We start from the raw sequence: 12,393 nt of genomic DNA, 5'->3' as shown, positions 1-12,393 counted from the left end.
TTGGCTGCGCCCCGAGGACGCTAGATAATAGTCACAGCCACCACGGTTTTGATTGGCTCTGTTAACTACTTGAGTACATATTTGACGGTCTCGCCCATCTATCAGGTTTATCCTGTCTTATGCTCTTTTCAGCCTACTGAGCAATGGGGTATTCGCCAGTCCATGGAGAGCTGACGTCACGAATTTCCACTCCTATGGAAGATGATGAGCACCAGCCTCGCCCATCAAGACCATTATGGACTTCATTACGATCCTGGAAGTGGGAGCTTGCCACATGGCTGCTAGGGACGACAGCGCTCGGCGCAATTATCACGCTGCTCATTCTTTACAGAGATAAGCCGGTCAAGAATTGGCCAGTTGGTTTCAGCTTGGCTACTACTATCGCCGCTCTTTCACAGGTCGCACAGTCCGCGTTGCTTGTTTCGGTATCAGCCTGCATCGGTCAACTTAAATGGTCGTATCTGCGTAATGAGCGTTCGACTCTCGATATCAGTAGATTCGAAGAGGCTTCTCGCGGGCCCCGAGGCAGTCTCATGTTACTTTTGAGCACTCGTCCGTAAGTATTCCTCCGCCTGCCTGCAACGGAATTCCTGAGAAGCTCACGACGTAAGACATCTAGTGTCCGTCGGAGCAATCGCGACTATTTTACTACTTGGCTTTTCGCCGTTTGCTCAGCAATCGGTTACGATTGAAGTAAGGAGCACCAATGGTATCTCCTCGCCTACAAGTGCCATCATAGGCCGTTCGGTACAATACGTCAATGACGCCACCAATGCAAGTTTTGTGGAATACGACCTGGATTCTCAATCTCGAATTTCTATTATGTGTTAGTGTGCCGTAACTTACTTCTCTCGTTAAGCTCATGGTATTCAGATCATCCACACATGTCTAAAGGCATACTTGCGGGTATACTTGATGACGTTTCAAGCCCTTCGGATGTCATAGGATCCTGCCAAGCCGAAGTCTGCACCTGGGAACCGTATCAAACGCTTGCAGTATGCTCTTTTGTTGAAGACATTTCCGCAGACGGAGCCATGGATGAGCCTGGGCCTTATTCTCCAGATGGTTCACGTATGTATTATGTCGGTCCAGAGTCCTGGAGCCGGGATCAAACGGGCGTTAACATATCTGAAACATTCTGGATGAACACACAGATTGATACGCAGGATCCGGATGCCCGTGCAGAGAATTATGCACCCCTACGGAACATCTCAACCACATATGTTGCCTACTATCCTCCTTGTGATCACAACGGCAACCCAAGAGCAGATTGGGTAGGTCAGAGGGACGATGCGGCTAACTGGAAAGGTTTCCAAGGCAGCTTGATTTTATGTCTTCAAACACTGAATTCTACCTATAACTTGACGATGCAGACCAAGGTCATTGACACGCAGATCGACCTAGACTGGCAAATAAAGCCAGGAGTTTCGAATGATAGCCAATACCGGTACTGCGTTACGGGCCAGGACAATGAGGAATATTGCGTGGGCGATACGGACATCACCGAATGGGAATACCTGATGGCAAAATCACTCACCGGTGCAGCCGCTATATATCCCAACGAGGCCAACTATAGCTTTACCGGTCAACTTGCCCCTAATATTGTTACAGACGTCCTCGGCGACAGCCCAGCGTACTGTAACGGATCGACTGTAAAAGGAGGCTTCGAACGAAGGATGAACAACATTGCCATCTCGATGAGCAATACGTAAGCTACACCAGAGTCCTTATTCCCATCTGTTCTGTACTGATATGGCGAACCAGCCTTCGTACCGGGAAAAACGCAGTTCCCCACCAAGGCATCGAGTGGACCAAAGAGCAATTCTTCGACGTCACTTTTTACTGGATGTCGCCCCCACTCGCGATATACCTTACCATAACGCTTTTCCTCTTTTCCACCATCGTTACATCGAGCAAAGCTGATACACCACTGTGGAAGTCTTCGCCACTCGTCTTACTAGAGGCTACAAATTCGTCGAATCGTATGCACAGTTTAGACCAAGTAGAGTTGGAGGCGCGTGGCACTTGTATAAAGTTGCAACAAACAGGTGAGAACTGGCATCTGCAGAATATGCCGGTATCTAGCGTAACTAGAAAAGAGGGTATTTAACAATATCCTCTTATTTGACTATTAGAATAGAACGTTTATACAAGGGCTATGCTCCGTAGAACAATCCCTTGGCGTTGCCCGCGTTGGTGCAGTGAATTGATCTGCATTGTTTCTGCTATCTACCATCTCCATTTATCTGTGGGGTATAACTATTGCTTTTTCTTCTCCGCACGTGGGATGTAGGCACTAGCAGCTAGAGTGGTAAACAATGAGATTAAGTTTCGACAACGGGGCGTCGCACTGAATCATGATTGCAGACGAAGTTAGTTATTTATTTAATTTGGTATCTTCAAGAGTAGTAAACTAAGCGAATCGGAAAAAGGGACATGATATGCGTTTCTAACCAGCAAGAGCCATGACCTTGGCCAAGACAGCGTCATCACTGAGATCATCACCCTTGATGGCTTCATACGCTGGCGCAAGAATAGTGTTCTGGATCTCAGTGTATTTGCCGTTGCTAGCGAAAATAAGCTCGCCGTGCCTCGACTTATCAGCCATCAAGTAAGCAACTGCACGAGCTACTACGTCAGGTGTCTGGCAGTCATGGGAGACGGCAGCGAGTAGGTTTTTCAAATCAGGCAAGACTTGGGTTGCCGTCCATGAAGGGGCAAGAGTGTTAACGCGAATAGGTAGATCAGCTACTTCGACTAGGCGCGCAAAACTCCTGCCGAAACCTAGAACACCGGCTTTGGCCGTAGCTGCAGAATGCCGTCAGTAGGTTGATCTGGACAGGATCGGCGAGTTGGATGTGGCTTACAATAGTCGACTGCGCGAACTGGGTGCAGTCCCGTGCTGGACCCCATGATGACAATGGATCCACCTTCCGGTTGAGTCTTGAGGTAGTGCGCAGCGATTGTGACAGTCTTGACAACACTGTCCAGGTTGATGTCTATTGTGTCTTGATTGGGCTCAATTGGATCGCCATTTTCGTCGACCTCGAGAGCCAGGTAGTTTGCGCGCGGGCCAATTCCGGCATTGGCAAAAACAAAGTCGATTTTGCCATGCTTCTCCTTGGCAGCCTTGAAAAGCTTGGTCAAGTCTGCCCAGTTTCTGACGTCGATTTGAACAAAGTGGCAGTTGGCGTTTGACACCGGTGGTGGCTGAATGTCGCCGCTCACAACTAGGGCGCCTAGAGACACCAGCAGCTCGACTGTTGCCAGACCAATGCCAGAAGACCCACCTGGCGAAGAGGTTAGTTGCCTGGCTTCAAGCTGTGTGATTGGGTGGAGCGTTAGTTACCCGTTATGATGGCGACTTTGCCCTGAAAGCCGGTGAGGTCGGAGTCATTGATTTCAAAGGAAGCCATTGTGGATAATTGTGTTTGATGCAGGTGAGCGGATGTGAACATAGACAACGGGAGATCCAAGGAAAGATATGCAACCAACTCGGGCCATACCGTATATGCACGAGCAGACAGATTTGGGTAGCACAAGCGCAGGCAAAGGAAAGCTGCTGCCACCCTGAGGCCAGAAACGTTTTCTCAAACATAGTTGACAGACCAGTAGGAGAATTTCAAGGAAGAGGTCCAAATTGGGATGGTGGCGCCGTCGGAGACCCAGTTTAACACGGCAGAGCAGGAGGCGACCCGCTTGCCATGTGCTGTGAATCATAGGCTAGCCTATTGAGTTCACAGTTTTTACATCGCCATGGTGTCGCCTGCCTGCTCCCGCACCGTTTGTAATGACAGTGCACTCTTATCCTGAAGTCTCAAAGCGTTATTCTGGGTTACTGCGAGGGGTCTCTCTTGGTGCACCCCAGGTGTGGTGGTGAGTGTAACCTGGGTGGAACTGTACTTCCGGAGCCAGAACCGCCGAGCCCGCGTGGGAACTGCGCAAGTAAATGCTCATGGCCCGATTGAGCGACTTGCATAGGATCTGCACGCCGACGTCCCAAACAATGGCATTGCAAATGCTGAAAAATCCCAGACGTATTAGACAAGCCATGGTCAAGCTCCTCAGGGGGAAAGCTGCATACATACGAAGAGCCAATCATGGTGGCGTAGAAGGATTTGTTGCATACGGCATTAAATTTACGCGACTCAGTAGTCGAGATCACGCCGTTGTGCTACCATCCAGCCGGCCCGACACCTATGGGTCCTGCCGTAGTTGCCGGAGTTGAGTATCATATTGAGAGTAGTGAGGTTCACTTTAGGAAAGATTTTCACAGCTTAGCGTAGTAACGTCTCAGGCCTGGAAGCGATTTTGAAATGCATGTTTGTCTGGCCAAATACTCGCGTCGAGACAGGGGCAAGATGGAATCAAAACGACTCTTACGTACCATATTACCGGAGCCAAACCGTTTGTCTTTGTTAATACATTTCCTGGGGAGCTGCTCCATACTCCTTTGTATCCGCTTTTTCTTTGGTTCTGTCGGTCCTCTGCCTCTCTCACGCTCATTTACGTCAAGTTGCAGTCATGGCGACCGTTCCGGTGGCAGGTGATGGTGTGGCACTTCTCTATTGTGCTATTGTATTGTTGGCGTTGACCTGGGTCACTTTCTTCTTGCGTGCTGGAGTTAGGATATGGAGGAAAGCATGGGGTATGGACGATTATCTGATGTTGCTTGGTATTGTAAGTCTATAGAACCAACTTTCAGTACGAACTCTTGCTTACTGACGTTTCAGCTTCTTTTCACAGTCACTGCCGCCCTTTGTATAGTATGCTGCTTTTACGGGTCTGGGCAATTCTCTCGCGATTTGCCTCCCGCGACCATGGCAATAGGAATAAAGGTGAGTATCCGAGGCATCCGGCAATGACAACAAGATAACCTTGTGGCTAACTAAATGTAGCTCTTCTACATTGCTGAGTATTTCTACTGCGTCAGTGCCATGTTCATCAAGGTCAGTGTTGCGGTAGCGCTGCTACGTATCGCTGCTACCCGAGACTTCATCAAATGGGGACTATGGGTTCTCATTGGCGCCTGTATCGTTGCTGCGCTTGTGTTTTGTATCGGCATTGCAAACATCTGTGAGTAAATGGGGATTTGGGTCGACGAAGAAGTTTGACTGATCCAACCAGGCCATCCTATCAACACGTTGTGGGGAGAATCCAATGGTGTATGCAATCTCCAACTCAACACGAACGTCAGTTTGTTCTACTCAGCTATTGAGATTGCGGCAGACTTTAGTCTCTCAATCTTACCAGCAATTCTGCTATGGAATGTACAGATGAAAACCAGGGTGAAGGCTTCGGTCGTAGTAATGCTCGCACTTGCTTCTTTGTAAGGCCCTTGCACAATCTCCAGTTACATATCCCTATCTAACTGTGCTTAGTGCCTCGACAGCCACAATCGTCAGGCTCAAGTACCTCACCCTCTACAGCGATCCTGGTGAATTCATGTTCAGCACTGGAAAGATTGGCTTCTGGTCCCTTACTGAAGAAGGAATCGGCCTTATTGCCGGATCTCTCCCCGCGCTTCGCCCTCTCCTTTCCCTTCGCATCCGAGTAAGCGTAGGCTCGAATACTCCCGGTGCTACGTCGGGAAGGGCATATCCATCAGGGTCTCACCACCTGCAACCACCATCACGTTCGCGCGGGATTCCCATGGATAACTTTCAGACGCTTGGCGACAACGACGAATGCGACAACAGCGATGGAGACAGTCAGAAGAATATCATCAAGGAAACCAAGTTTTCTGTCACATCAACTGTCACTGGACCTAAATCAAATCCAGTGATGCCATGGAGCGGGAACCACTAGAATTATGTATAGCCGATCACAAGTGGAGAAGAAGAACTATGGGACCATGGGTTCTACCTGCGAGCGAGCAGCAGGACACTCGTATATCTCACACTGGTATTGCTAGTAGTCAGACGGGAGTCATTATCCCGCAGCTATGTGGCATGCATCAGCCAGAGTGGCAAGGGCTGCAGTCATCTTTGATGGCAGGTTACCCGAGGCCGACAGTCCACGGCTATGAGAAGTCCTTGACAAGGCAAAGGCCGCCAACTCCCGTTATTTACCACTTTGAGATTTCGTGTATCTACTCAAAGGTGTGGGCATATTATAAGACTAAGATGACCTATCAAGCTGCCATGTGTTGCAGCATACACATATGCGCCTTAATCGCCGGCGGCGTCTCTATGTTACGTAACACCGAAATCTATCGCTGTACATCACGGCCCATGCTTTGGCTTTTGATCAAACGAATGAAAGACACATATTTGAGTTGTTGGCAAGACGGCCTCCTGCAAATTTTTGAACGAGTTAGCGAAGAAGCTTCTGCGAGTGCTTTGACGAATATGGAGAGTTTAAGCGATCACATGAGCGCGTGTAGGGCGTCTAGCGCCACACGTACGGAGGAAGATCCTGGCTTACCTTACGTCAAACCGTGTCCAGCCGACCCCTCTATCAAGAACATTGATTCAAGGCAGACTCATTTAGTGTTTCTCCACAAGACTACATAATGAAGGCCGCCGTCGTTTCCAGAGTTTGCTTGTCAGCTCCTCGTAACCTTCTGCCAGTCGTTGCGAAACCTATTCGAACACCTCTCCGCTTATTTTCTACAACACACCCAGCATCCTCCGATATGGATACAGCGGCTTTCGGAGAGCAGCACATTGCGAGAGGCATTGGCCGTCTCACCAAGCACGTTTTTGAAGATGGAAAAGGCACATACATCACGACAGACAAGGGTGTCAAGCTCCTCGATATGACTGCCGGCATTGGCGTTGTAAACCTCGGTCATTGTCATCCCAAAGTCAGTGCGGCCGCAGCTGCACAATGCAACAAAATCACCCACGCACAAGTCAACATTGGGTTCAGCGCCGCACAAATTGCGCTCATCAAAGAGCTCATTCCAATTCTCCCGCACCAGTCTCTCGATACCGTCTTTCTCTGGAACTCTGGAGCTGAGGCAGTTGAAGCAGCTGTCAAACTGGCACGCGCTGCAACCAAGAAGCCCAACATCATCGTTATGCAAGGATCGTACCATGGCCGAACAAACGCCACTGCTTCAATGACACGCTCCAAAACCATCTACGGCGAGGGTCACGGGCCGTTGATGGGCGGTGTGTTTGCATCAGCATTCCCATACTACAGCCAGTTTGGTGTCTCTGCAGATACACCAAAAGAAGAACTCATTAAGCAGGCACTGCTACAAATGAGGCTCACCCTACAGCAGCAAACTTCGCCCTCGGACACTGCTGCTATCATCCTAGAGCCCGTACTGGGAGAGGGCGGTTACGTTCCTGCGCCCCCAGAATTCATGCACGGTCTAAGGCAGATTTGCGATGAGCACGGCATCCTCCTCATTGCCGATGAAGTTCAGTCTGGCATGGGCCGCACAGGAAATATGTGGTTCGTCCAAGACTCTGGAGTACGACCAGACATCCTCATCTTCGCCAAGGGTATCGCCAACGGTTTCCCATTGTCCGGAATTGCAAGCAGTAAGAAGCTTATGGACCTGCAAAAGCCTGGATCAATGGGTGGAACATATGCTGGTAACCCCGTCGCATGTGCTGCGGCAACAGCAACCATAAAAGCGTTCCATGAAGAGAAGATTCTTGACAATGTTGCCGCGCGCTCGAAACAGATATTCTCCTTCTTCCATGACTTGAAGGCGTCTGGAACCAAGGCAGGAAAATTGATCGAGGATATTCGCGGTTCTGGTCTCATGGTCGGTGTACAGTTTGCGAACCCAGCTCTCCAATCCGAGTCTTCAAACACTGCATCAACACACGCACAAAGTCAGCCACAGATAGCACCAAAGGTCGTTCAGGAGTGTGTGAAGCGTAATATGCTTCTTCTCAGCACTTCAATATTCGATGTACTGAGGTTCATCCCGCCCCTTACTATCAGTGAGGGCGAATTGACGGACGCATGTAAGATTTTCAAGGAGTCTTTGGAGGCTGTTGCCAAGGATTTGTAACTAAATTTGCCGGTTCGGATATTGTTTTGGCCTAGATAGCAATGAGTTATGATTGAATGTATTTCATTCTGGACAACTCTTGATGCCCTACTATACAGTGATATTCTCTCACTGTGTCAAAATTCGACAACTTCCATATACCGTTGGAGAAGCAGAGGTGGTCTAAGGAATTTTGCTCTCAAACACCGCTTCAAACAACAATATCTCGCACTTTTCCTACTCTTCTCCAGATTAGAGCGGCTTCAATTCAGATCGCAATTCAACCAACATTCCGCACTTTTATGCAAATCACAACATCAAGGTACCAAAACCGCCTTCTGCAATCAAATTTCACAATATGATTTGAGAGTCTTGCGGCCATCTACCTATTCCAATAAAAATCCCTTCCTGGCCCAATCAACCACACGACCCTCAAAGCCTCGACCCCTCCCGTCCCGCAAGTCTCATCCCCTCCTCCCCATCCACCAACACACACCACCCCTCGCTCCCCCAGCCTCCCTCTCCCGCAATTGCCGCCTTGAAATTGCTTCTCGCATACTTCAAAACCTCATCATCGAAACTTCCCGGCTGCAACCACACCGCGGGGATCCCAGCCTCTTTCGCTTCCTTCAGTAGCTTCTTGGTGACGCTCGGCGGCGTGATGACGGAGAGCGAATAGTCAGATGCAGGGGGATCAGTGAGCGCGGTTGGAGAGGCAACGGTGGTGTGGTCTTGGTCTAGGATTTTCACGGTGGGAGAGCGCGGGTTGAGGGGGACAGCGGGGAGGGAGTGGCGGAGGTACCATGCGAATACTGAAGTGGGGGTGTTAGGTATTATCTAGCTACACATGCACTAGAGCGAAAGAAAGTGTTGGAGGGGGTTAGGGATGTGGAGGGTTTTGTTATGTAGGGGCGTACTTTTATGGCCGTACTTGTGCGGATCAGATGATGCGCCTGCGACGGCGAAGCGAGGCGATGAGAAGAAGAGTTTTAGCGCTGCTTCCATGTCTGCGGCGTGCTGTTGGCCTCGTGTTGTTGGCATTTGGGAAAGGTTTACTTTTTTCAATTGAGGGTGATTGAATGAGGAATGTGTAAGTGAAGGTAAAGGGTAAATGTATGTAAATATGTTTGTATGGCTTATCGGAATACTAGATCGCATCAGCCGAGGCACATGTCACGTAATTATCTAGCGCGATTGGCGTGCTATGCGACTAGTACGGCGTTGTTATTGCTCTAATATACATTTTTTATTATTTCGTTACGACTCGGAGTTTTGCTCGTATTGTATTTCCCCATCTGCTGGGAGAGTCTGGACTAGTCTACCCAAGCCGGACTACTACTAACATACATCGCCTGTAAACCGCCGTGAAAGCTGCAAAGACGTGCGTGGGATCTCAACGTTGAGGAGAGAAGTCTGTGCCGAGTCGTATGTTCGTGTCCTCATGCTATCGTCCTCTTTCTGCACACCGTAATGTTGTTCTTCGACTATTGTCTCCATGGTGTCGGCTGCCCTCGGTGCTACTCTGAGCACGGGATGCTTTCGGTCGGCTACATCGAGGACGGCCAAGAGATCGTTCTTTCGCGTACGTGGATAATCGTCGCATGCGCCCTTCCACTCTCCTGCACCGACGGCCTCGTGTGCTAGCCGCTGGAGCTGCAATGTGTCGTTTGAGACCCATTCCAGGCTGGCGAAGGGGTTTCGCTTTTTCTGCAAGTGCGCAGTCGCTGATGGTAGAAAAGCCGAGATGAGCACGATGAGACCGCCAATAGAGAAGATGAGTATTATACCGAGTACGTTGAAAGAGGTGTAGGAGTCGGATAAAATCTTCTGGTTCTGGCAGACAGCGCGTGCCTCTGCGGTTGTAGGTCCAGAATGAAACGAAGCCGCCCTTTTGTCTGCTGGTCCGGTGGCCTGGTCGAGCATTGCTCGTTGAAGATCGGCAAGGGTGGTTTTGAACCAATGCTCTAATTCAAGTTCCCACTGGTTGTCAGGTAGAGCAAATTGTCCAACTCCAGAGAGGGTGTCGCTTGCGAGAAGGGCCCCACCTCGCAATACGGTGATGAGCTCATTAAAACCATTTGCCATATACTTGATCGCCAGCGAGGACCAACGGAAGGTGTTACTAGCTTTTGGATCTGTGAAAAGGGTTGTTTCAGCCAGTCTAGTAGCTTCAAATATCCCCATCAGTGGCGTACAGCTGATGTTTTTGGGAAGAGAGGGATTACAAAATTGATACTGCTGAGCGCACGCGAGAGTCCTTGCCGGCTGGTCGCTATAGTAGAAAGTCGTATTGCCCAAGGATGTGGATCCGCTGCGAGGTCCTGCTTGTGCGTTGTACCAAGGATCATCCACCGGACTGGAGAAAAAAACATCGTTGATTTCCAAGAAAAGGACACTGATGTCTGCGTTGGGCACCTCCAGCTCAGGTATTGGCTCCCATTCATTAAGATACGAGAATTCTTCGTTCACCTGCCATTTAGTAGCAGTCCTACCATTTGAAGTCAGTGATTGGTACATATGTAATGGGGGAGGAGCACACACGTGACTGTGTATTGGTTGCGTGATAGGGTACTACCCACTCGCACTCCATAACCAAATGTCATAGTACAATTTTCTGTTTTTGGACATACTCTTGGGTCACTTCCATATAAGAGCTGCATGGTGTTTGGCACACTTGTTGTGTTAAACCGTGCGTAGCCCTTGCCGCGTATAGGGGCACACTCGTTGACAGTGCGGTAGAGGAACCGAGATGAAGGCGGCGCATTGATGCCTAGATCGTGATGGCTGTTCAAAAGTCCAGAGTCGATGCGAATGGCCCCGTTCTCTGTGCGACAAATGGTATCTTTTCCTGCAAAAGGACACGAGTCGCTACGTGTGACTGTAATGGGAAGGCTGTTTCGAACGAATGTGCGGCAGAGCTCTGTCGAATCTGACCCTGAATAGCAGTTTGCTTTGTAATTGAGGCTCGATCTGATCCGACTGGCAATGTAGTATTGGGTCAGGGCAACATTTTCCCTTGTTATGAGAGAACCGTTCACAGTAGCGCAATTGTCCCCAAGAACTAGGACTTCACTGCCTCTAGATGAGGCAACGCGTGAAGAGAAGATACCAGCTGCAGTAAATGCAGTAAAGGTAGCTAGACTCGCAACTAGCGGTATTGATGTTGCTTTCAAGGAGGCGGCGCACGATATCTTACGCCAGGCCCATGACAGCCTTATCAACCTCCATAATGCGGCAGAGCTGGTGTCGGAGCTGCGAAGAATAGCTTGTTGTTGGTGGTAGATGGCATTCTGAGGAGAGGATCGACTCAGGATTTGGTGGACGGTGAAGGAGATGATGCTCCAGAAACAGGTACCGGTAAACGCGACGAAAAGGGCGAGAAAAGCGATGAACAAGCCGCCATTGTCTAGTGTGGTTGTGTAGGTTAGACCTACTACCGACCCGTGAGACCAATTGGTCCAGAGTCCGAGATAGATCGACTTGTCTTCTGATGACATGGCAGAAGGAGGCCCCGTCTCAATGTGTGAGCCCGCTCTTTGGGATTTGTTGTATTTATTTTGTTAGACTGGAATAAAGTCTGCCAACGGTCGCTTTTGTAACCGCCGAAAGATAGGACGATATCGTACTCCCCGGCTCGATTAATCCTCATAAGCACTTTCCCAATCCTACCTCTTGGGAGTCCTCTCATTGGTGCAAAGTCATGCACCTCGGTATCGTACAAAGCTGAGGCAGGGGCCGGAGCCTAGTCTGCAGAGCTCATCATACATTGTACAGTTATATGTGAAGCCTGATAGGTACTTGGCCGACAGGGAACTAATGTCAATGCTGTGTAGTACTACTGCAAGTTGCCCATCTGCCAGCCGTGTTTTGGGGGCCAGATGTCCGGTTAAGATGGCTGGGTGGGGGCCAAATTTCATTGAGCCGCGAAACTTGGAACTTTGAACTTTAGACCCAATCCGAAAAGGGCCCAAGTTCAGTTTCCAAAGAAAAACTCCATCTCAGTATTAGCAAGACCTGTTACTTTGATTCTTCCTATATGTATGTGAATAGTTAGCTTACGGCCCCGATGATGCGTCGATTGCAACAAGGCCTGTCCATCCTCAAGGTGTTTTGTAGCCCAGATCCTCGAATTGCACGCAAGTCTGGGCAATATGGGTACAAATCACTGGAATGAGAAGGTAGAGGCTTTTTAGGTTGGAAAGAATTTGAGGGTTGGTCCAATACAGGGCTGAATTGTCCAAACGGCTCACTAGTCTTGCTCCACTACTAACGGCCAACCTATGGCGCCATTGGATTTTCGAGAATCAGGTAGCTGGCCCGCTGTGGGTCATGGCAACGGAAGCCGTTTTCCACTGTTTTTTTTCTGGTTTCTTCCTTTATCTCTTCTTATGCAACACATTTTAATTGCAGCTGATGTACCGATGAATATGAGGGCA

General features: G+C 49.4%; 6 protein-coding genes across 6 annotated transcripts; 3 read left to right on the top strand and 3 right to left on the bottom strand.

Annotated features, from left to right (window-relative positions):
- Window positions 1–884: 884 nt before the first annotated feature.
- COCSADRAFT_88470 (uncharacterized protein) lies at window positions 885–2,110 on the top strand (the record flags this gene model as incomplete). Its single annotated transcript, XM_007701160.1, has 2 exons — window positions 885–1,708; window positions 1,765–2,110. The coding sequence occupies 2 exons, from the start codon at window positions 885–887 to the stop codon at window positions 2,108–2,110; spliced, it is 1,170 nt and encodes a 389-aa protein (XP_007699350.1).
- A 279-nt stretch (window positions 2,111–2,389) lies between these two features.
- On the bottom strand, window positions 2,390–3,443 carry COCSADRAFT_36156 (uncharacterized protein). The gene is made up of 3 exons (XM_007700921.1): window positions 3,350–3,443; window positions 2,868–3,290; window positions 2,390–2,808 (listed from the first exon to the last, which is right to left on the bottom strand). Exons 1-3 carry the CDS (start codon window positions 3,414–3,416, stop codon window positions 2,450–2,452), a joined length of 849 nt encoding a protein of 282 aa, XP_007699111.1. The 5' UTR covers window positions 3,417–3,443; the 3' UTR covers window positions 2,390–2,449.
- A 1,046-nt stretch (window positions 3,444–4,489) lies between these two features.
- Window positions 4,490–5,900, top strand: COCSADRAFT_115799 (uncharacterized protein). The gene is made up of 5 exons (XM_007701159.1): window positions 4,490–4,680; window positions 4,734–4,838; window positions 4,899–5,076; window positions 5,128–5,329; window positions 5,382–5,900. Exons 1-5 carry the CDS (start codon window positions 4,525–4,527, stop codon window positions 5,806–5,808), a joined length of 1,068 nt encoding a protein of 355 aa, XP_007699349.1. The 5' UTR covers window positions 4,490–4,524; the 3' UTR covers window positions 5,809–5,900.
- A 614-nt stretch (window positions 5,901–6,514) lies between these two features.
- COCSADRAFT_88200 (uncharacterized protein) lies at window positions 6,515–7,978 on the top strand (the record flags this gene model as incomplete). The annotated part of the gene is made up of 1 exon (XM_007701158.1): window positions 6,515–7,978. The coding sequence occupies one exon, from the start codon at window positions 6,515–6,517 to the stop codon at window positions 7,976–7,978; it is 1,464 nt and encodes a 487-aa protein (XP_007699348.1).
- A 411-nt stretch (window positions 7,979–8,389) lies between these two features.
- On the bottom strand, window positions 8,390–8,998 carry COCSADRAFT_87679 (uncharacterized protein; the record flags this gene model as incomplete). The annotated part of the gene is made up of 2 exons (XM_007701157.1): window positions 8,390–8,769; window positions 8,875–8,998. 2 exons carry the CDS (start codon window positions 8,996–8,998, stop codon window positions 8,390–8,392), a joined length of 504 nt encoding a protein of 167 aa, XP_007699347.1.
- Window positions 8,999–9,163: 165 nt separating this feature from the next.
- COCSADRAFT_189818 (uncharacterized protein) lies at window positions 9,164–11,468 on the bottom strand. Its single transcript, XM_007701156.1, has 2 exons — window positions 10,499–11,468; window positions 9,164–10,445 (listed from the first exon to the last, which is right to left on the bottom strand). The coding sequence occupies exons 1-2, from the start codon at window positions 11,452–11,454 to the stop codon at window positions 9,296–9,298; spliced, it is 2,106 nt and encodes a 701-aa protein (XP_007699346.1). The 5' UTR covers window positions 11,455–11,468; the 3' UTR covers window positions 9,164–9,295.
- Window positions 11,469–12,393: the final 925 nt, after the last annotated feature.

The sequence above is a fragment of the Bipolaris sorokiniana genome (assembly GCF_000338995.1).
Source record: "Bipolaris sorokiniana ND90Pr unplaced genomic scaffold COCSAscaffold_6, whole genome shotgun sequence".
NCBI classification, from domain to species: domain Eukaryota; kingdom Fungi; phylum Ascomycota; class Dothideomycetes; order Pleosporales; family Pleosporaceae; genus Bipolaris; species Bipolaris sorokiniana.
This window is presented reverse-complemented; position numbering and strand designations above follow the sequence as displayed.

Bases quoted from the DNA above. Each gene is read 5' to 3' on its own strand.
- COCSADRAFT_115799 (XM_007701159.1), top strand. From the start codon at position 4,525: ATGGCGACCGTTCCGGTGGCAGGTGATGGTGTGGCACTTCTCTATTGT. The intron at 4,681-4,733 runs GTAAGTCTATAG...CTGACGTTTCAG, and splicing joins ATCTGATGTTGCTTGGTATT to CTTCTTTTCACAGTCACTGC. The intron at 4,839-4,898 runs GTGAGTATCCGA...AACTAAATGTAG, and splicing joins CCATGGCAATAGGAATAAAG to CTCTTCTACATTGCTGAGTA.
- COCSADRAFT_36156 (XM_007700921.1), bottom strand. From the start codon at position 3,416: ATGGCTTCCTTTGAAATCAATGACTCCGACCTCACCGGCTTTCAGGGC. The intron at 3,291-3,349 runs GTAACTAACGCT...CCTCTTCGCCAG, and splicing joins CAAAGTCGCCATCATAACGG to GTGGGTCTTCTGGCATTGGT. The intron at 2,809-2,867 runs GTAAGCCACATC...GGCATTCTGCAG, and splicing joins AGTTCGCGCAGTCGACTATT to CTACGGCCAAAGCCGGTGTT.
- COCSADRAFT_189818 (XM_007701156.1), bottom strand. From the start codon at position 11,454: ATGTCATCAGAAGACAAGTCGATCTATCTCGGACTCTGGACCAATTGG. The intron at 10,446-10,498 runs GTGTGTGCTCCT...TTCAAATGGTAG, and splicing joins CGCAACCAATACACAGTCAC to GACTGCTACTAAATGGCAGG.